General features: G+C 37.7%; 1 protein-coding gene across 2 annotated transcripts in view; it reads left to right on the top strand.

Annotated features, from left to right (window-relative positions):
* Positions 1 to 449: 449 nt before the first annotated feature.
* LOC145772812 (importin-4-like) overlaps positions 450 to 13,603 on the top strand; it is a 34,323-nt gene continuing 21,169 nt past the window's right edge. For both annotated transcript variants that reach the window (XM_082584693.1, XM_082584692.1), the window contains exons 1-2: positions 450 to 561; positions 7,024 to 7,142. In XM_082584693.1, coding sequence (XP_082440819.1) covers positions 466 to 561; positions 7,024 to 7,142 — 215 coding nt within the window. In that variant the 5' untranslated portion in view covers positions 450 to 465. The remainder of the gene's footprint in view (positions 562 to 7,023; positions 7,143 to 13,603) is intronic.

Here is a 13,603-nt window from a genome sequence, read left to right as displayed (position 1 = left end):
ACTTAATCTAAATCTTCAACCACCTGGTGTAATCCTGGATGCGACAAACAGATGTGACCTTGTAGCAAGTTACCGGTACAAGTTTTAAAACCCAGTACCGGTATTGCTATACTTTAAGAAATATGGCTAGGTCTTGAAACCATTAGCTGTGGTGAAAGATAGTATATATCACTTTACAATAATTGTTGCATTGCATTAATATTCAAGCAAGAAATATGTCGACATGGTCAGTAACGTCTCTCATAACATTTCTCTTGTAATCTCTCTCTTGCATTCTCCTGCATAATTTCTCTCATTGAAAAAAAAAAGAAATTGCATGCAACTTCAAACCTACAAGCCCCGGTGTGAATATGCCTATGTAATGCAATTACAGACTGAACAATGTGATTTTTCATTTTAATGAAACAACTTAATGTGGTACGGTATATTTTCAGCATAGATTTGTTGATTGTGAATAGATTGACTATGTTAAACTTTTCTGAAGTAAGCACAGAGGTGCTGGATAATATCAGAAGAGTATTACATGATTTTTGTATTCCTGACAACTCTACATTGCTTCAGGTATATGGCCTATAGATAAGTTACTGCATTTTTAGTTAAAATATCAGTATTTTATTGCTGCAGTGGGTATTCTCATTATATGTAAATATAACCTGAGGCTGTATCTATTGGGTGCAACCTATTTCGTCCCCTGAACACTTCATCCCCCGGTTTTGTCCCCTGAAAAGGTCAAGAAAAAAAAATAGACAGTGGCTATTTAACCGGCGTCGGTTTTTGAATCTGAAAAACTATTTGACCGGTCATGACGTCACTATATAGGCACTTCTTTCTTTTTTTCTTTCAAAGCAAAAGACAAAAGACGAGAAGAGTGCCTATATAAGTTCTAAATTCGACAATTATGTTCAACTGATTCGGTGGCGCGTAGGATACGTCTCAGGCTGGTGTTCCAGAGGGAATGAGTTCGATACTACGCGGAAGCGTTTTTTTTTTTTAAATTTTTAACTAAATTTTGACCCGAAGTGACTCAATCGTTAGGCTGCTGCATTTTTGTGGTCAATTTTTAATTTGAGTAGCCTACAGCCCAATTTTTTATGTCTTTTCAGCGCAAAAATGTAATGCGTCGTTCGGCAAACACGGTCACATCCTCTTATGTCGAACGGAAAATTATCCAGAGAAATTCTCAAATTCAAGAAAATTAAAAAACTCTAACTTTATTACTCATAGTTGAAAAGACATAAAAAATTGGGCTGTAGGCTACTCAAATTAAAAATTGACTACAAAAATGCAGCAGCCTAACGATTGAGTCACTTCGGGTCAAAATTTAGTTAAAAATTAAAAAAAAAACGCTTCCGCGTAGTATCAAACTCATTCCCTCTGGAACACCAGCCCGAGACGTATCCTACACGCCACCGAATCAGTTGAACATGATTGTCGAAATTAGAACTTATATAGGCACTCTTCTCGTCTTTTGCTTTGAAAGAGAAAATGAAAGAAGTGCCTATATAGTGACGTCATGACCGGTCAAATAGTGTTTCAGATTCAAAGACCGGCGCCGGTTAAATAGCCACTACCAAAAATATAACAGAGCTAAAGTCGCTGATAATCGCAGTTGCCGCAAACATTGCAAAATTTCCATTGATCGTTTCAGAGGACAAAATAGGTGTATAAATAGGTTGCATTCTTATTGAGGGTTAGAAATAGAAACATTTTGGTTTAGAAATAGAAATAGGATTAGGAATTAGGTTAGAGTTTGAAATGTTTCTATTTCTAACCCTAACCCTTAATGATTCAACCTATTGGTTAGGGTCAGGCCCTCAGGGTTAGAAATGTTTCTATTTCTAATTTTCTAACCCTAACCCTTTTAAGGATTCAACCTATTTTGTCCCCTGAACACTTTGTCCCCCAATTTTAGGAGACAAAGTGTTCAGGGGACGAAATAGGTTGTATCCGTATCTATTCACCCATTCACCTTAGCATAACGCACTTTTTTACACTTTCTCTTTAGCAAGTCACTTTTTTCTTCACCATACCTTCAACAATGAAAAAAGCTGCAATTTTTGCCTTTGAAATATTTTCCCCTCAGGTTAGGTGGCTTATGCTTTGTGTCTGTTGTTGAGATTCTGAAGGATATCAGGTCAATACAGCCCGGAAACACTCTGTTTAAAAAAAGGATTCATAACAGTTCAATCGATAATTGTGCGTTTTCGCTGCTTCCACTTGTTCTTTGTGCAGTATTTTCTATTTTACATTTTGTTGTCACCATGAGCACCTCCCAATTTTTTGTACCTTGCTATGCATTGCGCAAAGCTCACTGCTTGCAGTTTGAGCACTTTGGCAAGGTTGGCAGTAGTACTATTTTTGGTGCTTATGTACCATAAAAGGAAAATGTCACATGGAGGTATATGTCTCCATGGCCATACCGTACCAGTGTACCTACTGCACTGAGGAGACCGGAAGGCCGAAACGGTGTGCACTGTCTGCACTCTGCAGTTATATTATCAAGCCTTAAAGCAGCCGGCATCCATCGCGGCTTGATTGACCGCCGGTGCTACCTTCTCAGTCGGCCAAGTTTGGCTGCCGGTTTCTCCTAGCCAATTATTTAATTTCGCAATGGAATGAGCGTGGATTAACTGTCGAAAATGTGTAGTATCAAAGAGTGACGCAGAATTAGGTCAGCGCGTCATAATCACCACTGTTGTATTGTGCGGGAACATTTGCTGTTGTATATATGGAATATATCCAGCTGCGATCACCAGCTGTACCTGCGCATTCGCAAATGCGTGAGCACGTTAGGCCAACGCGCGACGCGCAATCATCCATTGTGCGCGAGTAATAGCGTTAATTACTGTGATGCGAAACCACAAGTCGCAGGCTTGCGATTTTTGCACGATTATAGAGCAGTAGCCTACTAGACGAACATAATTGAACAAAACAAGACGAATTTTCCGCTTATTAAATAATCTAGAATAAAAATTTTTAAAAACCTTCGCGCATTTGCCTGTTTGACTAGTCTTGTTTGTAATTCCCGACATTTATTTTAACAAAGTGTTAATCCGAAGTGCTAATTTACATCGGCTGGCAATATTGTCGTTTTTATGTCGATGCAATGTTGTCGGACATTGAACCGTTGTTAAAAAGGAGAACTATGTTAGTTGACATCCGAGGGGAAAACACGTGTCTTCATAGTGGAAAAATGTTCCCCCTATGAGTTAGTGACTTCACACCCTCAGTGGTGACATCACAACGGTATAAATGGTCAGATTTTATGAAAGGCGGTAGGCTATTGGGTAATGCAGTTGAAACAATTTACTGAGCAGCTGAAAGAATTTAGTGTCGTTAGATGGTCCCGCAATACCGGATTACAATCCCGATAAAGCAGTTATTGCGTGGTTCAACGATTCTATAATTGCAGGACGTCGCCCAGACTTCAACAGATGCTAAGTGATCATTTTAGCATTGTAGCAAGTTTAATTCTATTTGCTTACAAGTGCTATCATTATTTGTATTTTGGCCTCCAAGCGCGCAGATTTGGCCGCCGAGAAGGAGCTCCCGGTAGCAACTTTCCAAAAGGTACCATTAAAAAATCCCCTTTGAGCAACAAAGGAAAACTTAAATCGTAGTTAAATTAAGTCATCGGTTTGGCATCGGCTGACTTGGCGCAGAGGGATAGGGCGGTGGGAGTCATTTCATTGACGTGGGTTTGATTCCCACCACTGCTGTTGCTCTTTTTTCTTCTGAAATTACCAAACAAAGTTCAAAGGGGATTTTTTAATGGTATAGTCATTCCCCTAACCACGAATTTTTTTTTTGAAACACGAAATGTTTTTCATCACCCACTCTTTAATTTTGAAGATATATATTGAAGATATATTTTTTTGGTGGTAATCCACTTCTAGCTACTTGCGTCTACCTTACAAAACAATTTATTTCAGGCGAAAATTCCATCAACTTCGGAAATACGGAAGAAGATCGTGATATAGGAGAAGGATTTTCGTGGAAGGGGAAAAATCCCTAATGCGTAAATGCGCAGTTGGGGAAATTCGTGGATACAACAAATCTTTCAATTGCACGTTTATTTTGGAATAAATTTGCTTTAGCTCCTGCATACCTACTGATTATTTTCACATAGTTTCATCCGAAAAAAAAAAAAAACCTTGGCGTAATGGATCCCGAAAACAATGTTGGTCTGTAGGAAAATATGTATAAATTACCACGTATCCGCAATTTTCCTGATTCTTATTTATTTAGTGAAAAAATATCAATCCAAACATTTTAAAGACTTGAGAACACAATAGCAGTGATGACATTACTCATCAATTGATTGATTGAATCTTTATCCTCGGACTGGGAAAGCTTCTTGCAGAGCTTAATCCTGGCAGTTTCGCATACTTGTAGAGGCTTTGAATCACTGACGCAGGCCCGGTCGCCGAGATTGACAGAGTGAAGTTTCCGATTGTTGAAGTCTTGTTGCCAGGGAATTATTCCATCCGTTAGATGCCGCTGAATGGAGAGCATTCCTTAACGTGCGTTGCTCAAGCGCACACCCCGAGAGTCGAACCAGCACCGATTGATCTTGAAGCTTCTTCATTCCAGAAGTCACGCGCTAACCAACTGAGCTAACGGGGCGGACGCCATTACACAACGCAACAGTGGAAAAAAGAAATTTATTAAAGAAATTAAAATGAACAACACAGCATAAGAAACACGAAAACAACATGGAGGAGTTAAAATGATTTGACAAAGTCTTCAAATATTTTGACTCGCTCTGCGTGACAAGTGCGGGCGAGACATACTATGGCATCATAATTAGTACATTGCCATTTGTTGCCTTTAATAGAGGGAGCATGGCTCCAACAGATATTATGTCACATGCTGGAAAAATGGAGATGTCCGGATTTAAATGATCCGGGACATTTATCAAAATTCCCGGGTTAGTTGCTACGTCCTTAACGCAGCAGTGGACCTCGAGCATTAGCGTCGGCAATAAAAATAAGGTTAAGGTTAGACATTCCTTCCAGTCGTTATGCCACAGCCATAGATTTGCTCCTTAGTCAACACCCTGATGGAGCTCTGCGAAAGAGGCGTGTGGATGGGTATCAAAGTACGAAAACGGCAAAACGTGGACGCTTCATTGCGAACGGTGAAGAGAGTGTAAGTTTACAGCTAAGCGATGAGCCTTTTGTTGTGTCCGATTCCAGTGATGACGCGACAACCTCATCCTTCGATGCAGCATCTGATGATTCCGATTCTGACAGCTAGTTCTATCAAACAGACTTTGTGTTGCTCGCAGTATCCCAATTGTGCCGAAATTATGTTAGTGCATACGTAAATCGAGGCAATCTTCTCGCGGGGAGCTATTGATTTGTTACCGGTACCTGGTTGAGCAATTAACGTTATTGGATGATAATTCAACGTCGAATTAATGTAAAACAAACATAAATTTCTTATTGAGCATTGTTGTTACGTAATATAACCCGCCGGGAAAATGAAATCGATTTGTACTGACTCGAACGTTGAATCAACCCAAAATTAACTTAATTTTTTACCCGTGAGTTATTCAACGTGAATTAACGTAACAGCGTGCGTATCGCGTTGCTCGCTTTATCGCTACTTTTTGGTATTATTACATCACAACAAATCAAACGGTGCGGTCGTGATAGACTACTCTAGTACCGTATATTTTTCACTTCTCGTTTTACATGTTTTGGTACAATTTTTTTCGTTATGAACGTTCACAGCAATTGCCGAGGCAATTTCAACTTTTGCCGTTTGTCCTTGGCAACGTTTTTGTAGGGGTTTGCAGTTACGAGTTAGGGCTGTAATAGTTAAAATATCGAACGAAATTGAAATAAATATCGATATTGAAAAGATATCGTATCGAAAATTCGATAGATCGCCCAACACTAATTTCCACGTGTTTGGGAGGTTCTTGCCTTGGAAGACGATCAAGGATGGAAGAGCTTCACCGGCAGCACTGCAAGAAGCTAACACTGTTGTGTCAGCACGACCTGGACCGGAGGAGACCTTGGCATATCCACAGCCTATATTAATATACTTGCATATTTCAAACATGTACTATGTTTCTGACAAATAAACCATTGATTGATTGACATTTGTAAATTTGTGTCCGGCTCTGAACACTCCCACACTAGCCTGTGTAATGAACATGTTTAAATAAGTTTCTACATTCTCTAATGCACATATCTGAATTATAATCCTAGGCAAAGGCTAACTCTTCATTACACTTCCTTACCTTTTCAATGACCAGATCAAAACGGATATAATAAAAGCATGGCCGCTCTTACGCATTGGTAAAATCGCTCGAATGCGCGATATTTACTATCGCCATCTAGTGGTTGCTGTTTTGAACTTTTATTTGCCACATGGCGCTAGAGTATTATTTTCCGATTTTATTGATGTTTCAATGGCAATTCTAGGTTCACCAGAAGAAATTTAACAGCAAAGTTAGTGCAGACGGTCAAAAAGTTTTCAATTTTATTAGGGACAGGGTTTTGGGACTAGGTCAAACATTTGCTGATTGCTGAAATCTGAAAAGCGGTTTTGGTCTAACTTTTAGTGCAGAAATAGGGATAGCAATCTTCTTGCCTGTGCCATTTCAGATTTTGAGTTTGAACAAATATTAGCCTGTTTATTTTGAAATTCGTGTTTCGGGTTATTTTACCAAAAATTCGTGGTTAGGGGAATCACCATACCTTTTGGAAAGTTGCCTCCCGGTAGGCCACGATGGCTGCCGGAAAAAAATACGAGTTTTAAGGCCTGTATTATAATATATATTAAATATATTATCCTACTTTAGGGAATATTTTTATATGCTCTTTGATGTTTCAAAACTTTCAGTAACTTTCTAGATGAACAGTTTCAGGTTATCATTACACTAATTTACTTTATATGATGACTATATAATAATTGTTAATAACTTTGATTCTAACATCATAGCCTATGCTATATCTTTGCTGTCTTGTTTATTCGTTTGCATTTGGCTGTCATTGTCAATTCTTTTAGGCCACCAAAGATCTTCATCAGCTGAGTCAACATTCTTCTTTCATTCCCTCATTGTTCTACATTTTATCAAATGATGAGTCAGCACAAATCAAACAAACTGCAGCAGTGGTTTTTCGAAGGTAATTTTACAAAACAAATAAAATTGGTCACAAAATATTTTATATTATTTAAAAAAGTAGAAAGAAATTTCTTGTTTTACAACTACACTTTTTTATCGGAATGACCCGTTTCGGTGAGTCCGATTCGGTGAGTCCGATTCGGTTAGTCCGATTCGGTGAGTCCGATCCCTTAACGGGGGATTTTTTCAATTTTTTTTTTAAATTATCGGGTACCGTAGCCTAATTATCATTGCCGTTTTAGGGTTAGGGGTTAGAAGTTAGGAACTCACCGAATCAGACTCACCGAATCGGACTCACCGAATCGGACTCACCGAATAGTAGCAGACCCCTTTTTTATACAAGTGTTTCAAAAATTTTCAATTTTGAAACAATAAAAACTCTCCATTTCATGTATGTTTGACTGTAAGTTAATTTAAGATTGTCTTGCAATGCGTTAAGAAAGCTGAAATCACAGAAAATTTCTAAGGTCATGTGAGTTTTAAGCTTTTCACAATGTACAGGATGCGAAAAAAATAAATATATTAAATCAATGCTTCCCAACCTTTTTCAGTTTGCGACCCACTTTTAATGCAAGTTTTATTGTGCGACCCACAATGAGATATGACATCTTTATTATGGTATCTTTACTACTGGCGTACGTACTGAAATAGTTAATGCGACACAACACATCTAATTGTTACATAATGCGACACAACACATCTAATTGTTACATATTTTTCACATTGTTACGTAATGATAATGCAATAATTTCCTGATCTAATAGAAAACAGGGTACACAATTAATGAAAATGAAAAGTCAACAAATGAAGTGAAGATAAGATTAGAGATGGCGCATAGTATTGTTCAAGACCAAACTGAGGCTTGTGAGATCCATAGTAATGTCGTTATTTTTTAGAAAATTTTAACATTCAGTAACATTTAGAAATGCTTCGCGACCCACCTGAAATAGCTTCGCGTCCCACCAATGGATCGTGACTAGAGATGTAAAAAAACGTCTTTTTTGTTTAAAAAAAAAACGAGCTCGTTTTGTATCGTTTTTTGTTTTTGTTTTTTTTATTCGTTTTTTTTAATTTTTTTACCTATTTTGAACATTAAATGTCACAATATGCAGCAATTAGGGTAAACTCATTGCAATAGCGTGTCTTTCAACAAACAAACAGTCTCATAACTCGTATAACTTACTTCAAATCAGACTGTATATATATGTCTGGTATATTTTTTCATTGTAACTTTGTAGATCTCAAGTCTCAACACACAAGCCAGTAAGATTTCTCATCGTCTCAAATAGTAGTAACAGTGCCCTATGGTACTAGCAATAGTCAGGCATGGAGGATCCACGTGGGCCTGGGCCCACCTACTTTATTTTCTGGGTGGGCCTGTCCCACCCACTTTTGAAAGCCAAATTTCTTTGAAAAGGTAGCGAAAACGGCAAATTAGAGAGGCAGTTCCAAAAAAAGGTCTTCACTCAGTTGATTCACACTAGTTTGATTATCTTTGATAGCTCAATGATGAAATCCAATCTTTAAGCTTATCTGTTGAGCCCTTACTGATGGTCAGCACGTGTGGGACTGTGGGTGTGGTTGCGTGTGATTGGTGGATCAATCTATCAATATAATTATTGTCTATGTTCTCTATGGTTAAAACACTGATATCATTACATATGCACGATTGCACTTATTGTATAATGTTGCAGATTATTACTCTTAGGTGGTATTATAACTGTGTGTGTATTATTGCCTTTTTATTTGTGTGTACATCGCCATATTTTGTGCAGCGCTATATTAGAGCAATTTAACAATTTTGTAATATTTTTGGTCAAATCGCGCCCACAAATGGAACATTTTTGTTTGCTGGCATGAAAGGCAATCATGAAAACACAATGTAGGCTATAAACGATTTGAAGTATTAAAGAATGCAACAATGTCATGGGGGTCTGGGGGACGAAGCCTCCCAGAAGTTGGATTGACTTTGACTTTTGCAGGTCTGGACCCACCTACTTTTAAAATGGTTCCTCCATGCCTGGCAATAGTCTACATGGGTGGTGGGCACTTGAAAGGAACATTAACCTAAATCTTTTCTGCTGAATGGACTTACTTTTGACAGCTAAAAATATCAGTGATAAGATCTCTTGCATTATGTCACAAATGATCTGCAAGAAGCATCAATGACAAAGTGTCTAAGACCTTATAACACACGAAAGGAATACTTCTGTTTCAACATTTATAAAGCATATAAATACATTACATTAGGGTGGATCAAAAAAAACGAATTTTTGAGTTCAGCTAAGTGCATCTGCCAAAAGTTGCAGTTTGGGCTATCTTTTACATTGGTACTTGAAAAAACGTTTTTTGACCCTGTTTGACCCCTATCCAAGAGCTCTCTAGTGGCAGCCGAGCCAAAATTCCTTAAATTGGCTATAATACTTTTTCTAGTGGGTGTAGGCTTATGATTTTGGTGTCTAACCCCACTAAATCAAGTCTTGGGAAGTCACTTCTGCAGTCTAAAATGATGCATGGGCAGCCAAAATTGCATAATGACATTTTTGCTCTAAAAAAACGCATTTTATGGGGAAGAAATGGCATTTTTAGATATTTCGGGCAATTTTATAGATGAAATACTAAAAAAAGTGTAACCTAGCAGGCCTCGAAATATCCGGCGGTCATGGCGGACATGACCTCCGGAATGACCTCGAATGTCTGCCGAAGCCGACTCATTGGTCGGTCATAAATGACCGCCGCAAAATTCTTGACAAAAATAGAGCAAATGCAGCAAAAATATATTTTAAATTTGAATTGTTACAATTGTTTGTTTAACGCGAACAAATACGGAGCTGAAACAATAATAGTACAGGTAATTGCTTTAAAGATCACATTAGAGTGGCGTGGTTAACGAGCTGATGGCAAAAGTAGCCATTTTTACATCATTTCAACGCCTTACAATGTTGCCTTGAAATAAAGTTGTCTGAACTTTTCGGCAGGATATGTATTCTAATTATAATAATGAGGATTATTGCGTTACATTGATCGTTTGTTAAGGGGGGCAGTTCTACTTAGAAAAAAAAAATTCAAATTTATTTTATTTTATTGATATATATTGAAAATTTATCGTAGATTCCGAATATGCAGTCAGTTTTTACCTATTTGCCCTCATTAGGCTTCAAACGGAAGGTTTTCTGAACGCACCTCAGTTTAAAATGTGAATAAAGCCGCCCGCAGCCAAAAGATTAAAGTCTTCGAAAACACCAATTTCTGGTGATTATGTACCTGGTAGCCACTGATATATTTAATTTGTGTATGTGTAAACTCAGTATTTTGTTCATTATGTATATTTTAGCTGTTGTGAATGGACATAGAAGAAAAAAAGTCACATTTAAAGTCAAGGGCATAAATTTACCTAATTCTATTTTTCAAATGCGATTTACTCAAAATCATGTCTTCGTGCACTAAAAATGTTTCTTCTAGAAAACTACTTGTCAGAATTGGCTAAAATTTTAAACAGATGTACAGTAGGCCCTTACGGACATAATGCTTGAGTTTTGCTTCAATATTCAGAGTAACAAATATTTTATTACCAAATCCCGAAGTCATTGCTCTCGATGCATAGCAATTATGCATTTTTTTATATTTAAAAAAATAAAAGAGTTAAAAGAAATCCCCTCTATCAATTTATGGCTAGGATACCCTACTAGATCACCATGCAGTTTGAAGTCCTTACCTCTAGCCATTTTCGAGTTTTTAGGGCTGCAATGGAGACAATCGGTTGATTTTATGTACAAATTCAAAATGGTATAAACCCTTAATGGATTGCCCCAGCCTAACAAAGTAAATATTTTTGGATAGCTTGTTTCCTCCTTTTTCCAGCAATATATGGTTTGTTGGGGCTTGTGGGTGAACTTTTGTGTGTAGATTGTTATTTATGACACATACGAAAAATGCGATTCTAAGTAGAACTGCCCCCTTAAAAAGAAACGTCACAGAGAAGCAAGTCTCAGCTGGGTTCCGCACGTGCTTAGGCGAATGTGGCGACCTTATTCACGCTGATACTGATAGAAAATCTTCTACAAACACGACTACACAATACTGTAGTGTGATTTTGTGCAAAATCTGCATGCAAAAAATATGTCCGGTTGAGATATTAAATGTCCGCTGAAAGGGCCAGTCCGGTAGGACATGCTTGACCGCCGGAAAAAAGTACAAATTTCGAGGCCTGCCTAGGTATAACACACTAGTATATGATCGTTTGTGTGCAAACTGGCCTCTAGTCCAATGAGGTGGTCGAGGTGGTGGTGATATGAGGTCCAATATGAGGTCCATACATTACAGAAGCATACGATAGTGCAGCTGTATGCCGCATATGATATATATAATACTGTATATATTTATTTGATAGTGTATATAAAATTAACTATTGCAATTATTACAGCTTTAGGTATGTTTATTTCAATGTTTGTAAATATCTGATCACATTTAACTTAATTGAGTTTATATGATGTTTACTAGAGGAAAAACTTGCATTTGGCTTCTGAATAAGCATCCCATTGAACACATCCTGGGTAGGGTGCACACAACACCCTTGTTTTCTACTTTTTTTGGACTATTGACTTGTAGATTTATGAGATTGTTCCACTAGCCAAGAATCTTTGCTGGCCCAAAAATCAGTAGAATTGGGGCACGTTTATGTGGGCCACCATCCCATTCAAATTTTCAGGTTTGCCATTAAGTAAATATTGAATTATTTTCACGCTTCTTAGCAGAATTTGTATGTTTCAACAAAATAATATGCATAAAACTCATAAAAAGTATGCCTGCTCGACTATCTATTGGCTTGTCTATACGAGTTCTCTGTAAATTCACATTTTTTACACGTTGGAATAGCTAAAAATACAACTCCAGTGAGAAGAAGTGATCTAAAATTCTAATTTTGCACTGGAAATAGATCAAATACACGTAGAAGGTATACTATATATATATATATAGTAACTGCAAACTTTTACTTACACATTTTGACATAGAAGGCAATGTGATCGACCAGTCTAATCTGTGCAAGAGGATATTAGTTTTTTCTCTTTCTCAAATTAGGTGTGCCTTTTCTGTAGGCTTCCACTATTTGTAAAGTGTTTTGATAGTGTTCCTCGTTTCTGGCACTATGTAGGTAATCGGTGCTCAGCTTAACTCCACGTTCAGCCAGATCATTTGTCACATTGATGGAACCAACATTGTTAACAGCTTTCTGGTACGACTCTGATTCAGACCATTCTCTACTGATAAAGCAAGAATATCATAATTTATTTCTAAAACAGAGAAAAAGAACCGAGACCCCTTTGTGATAAAATCTGTCAGTTTTGATTGCAAATTGATTTCTGATGGAAAACGTGGTTTCCCGTAGCTAGCCAGTGCCAAACCGATCTGCAGGTGTAAAAACAGGATCTGTAGGTTTTACACATATAAGTTCATCAACCATCTGACGTTTTTCCTCTTCCTGAACTTCAGAGCTGAACAGTGCCAGTGGTACCATCTCAGCAGAAAGATACCAAAAGTGACGTTTGAAGCTACGTTCAGCAGCGTCTGATATCAACTTATGCACTGCTCCATATCTGAGAATGTTCTTGTACATAGTCAAACAGTTCCAAGGAGCATCTACAGCAACACTAAATCGAAACCAATATGTACAGTAGACGAGTGAAATAAAGTTCATGAGATCTTTCAGTTTAGCCACTTGTGAAACTGATGTGAGAGTTCCCTTAGGTAACTTAGCTATTTGATTTTCCAGGAGCACCAATTAATAGGAATGAATCAATTTGGCCATCCATCTGGCCTTGTGTGTGGCCCCAGGACGGCAGAATTTCACATTTTGTAGACCAAGACTGATATAAGCAATGGGCTGCAATGCACAAGTTCATAAGTTCTTTATAATCGCCTCAAATGAACTCGTATTTGCTTTGTGCAAGTTGAACAACGTCATCTTTGAGGTTCTGAATGAGATCGTGTGTTGTTACTGGAAAGCTGTTGATATCCAGTGTACTTAGCAGTTGGCCACTGTGAAATAGAATCCCAGTTCTTGTGGAGTCTCATGAAGATGCTCATTTCTGGTTATTTTAAAACCTGTAGCTTTAAATCTTCAAAGATACGCGACACAACGATTTCACCGATGTGATGTAAACAAGCTGACCAGAGAAGATCCTTATCTTAAAAGCTACAGTAGAAGTAGCTTTTGCGTTTCTTTTTTAGAGTGTTTTTGTCGTTTTTCTGCACTCAGAATCCTATTTTCTTTCCTTCTGACTCGTACGAATGAAATAGAGTCAAATCAGGCTATTGTGGCTGTCCTGTCTGTCATCATTGATTTTAAGAAAGATATGTCTGCAGGATTTGATATAAGCTCCTCAACAAAACACTAACAGACTGATTTTGCCTGAACCCGTTGTCATGCATTTTGTGTCCATTACTGTAATGCCATGGATAATT

The sequence above is a fragment of the Aplidium turbinatum genome, chromosome 6, assembly GCF_918807975.1.
Source record: "Aplidium turbinatum chromosome 6, kaAplTurb1.1, whole genome shotgun sequence".
Lineage (NCBI taxonomy): Eukaryota > Metazoa > Chordata > Ascidiacea > Aplousobranchia > Polyclinidae > Aplidium > Aplidium turbinatum.
The sequence above is the reverse complement of the archived record's forward strand: the minus strand, read 5'-3'. Positions and strand labels throughout refer to the sequence as shown.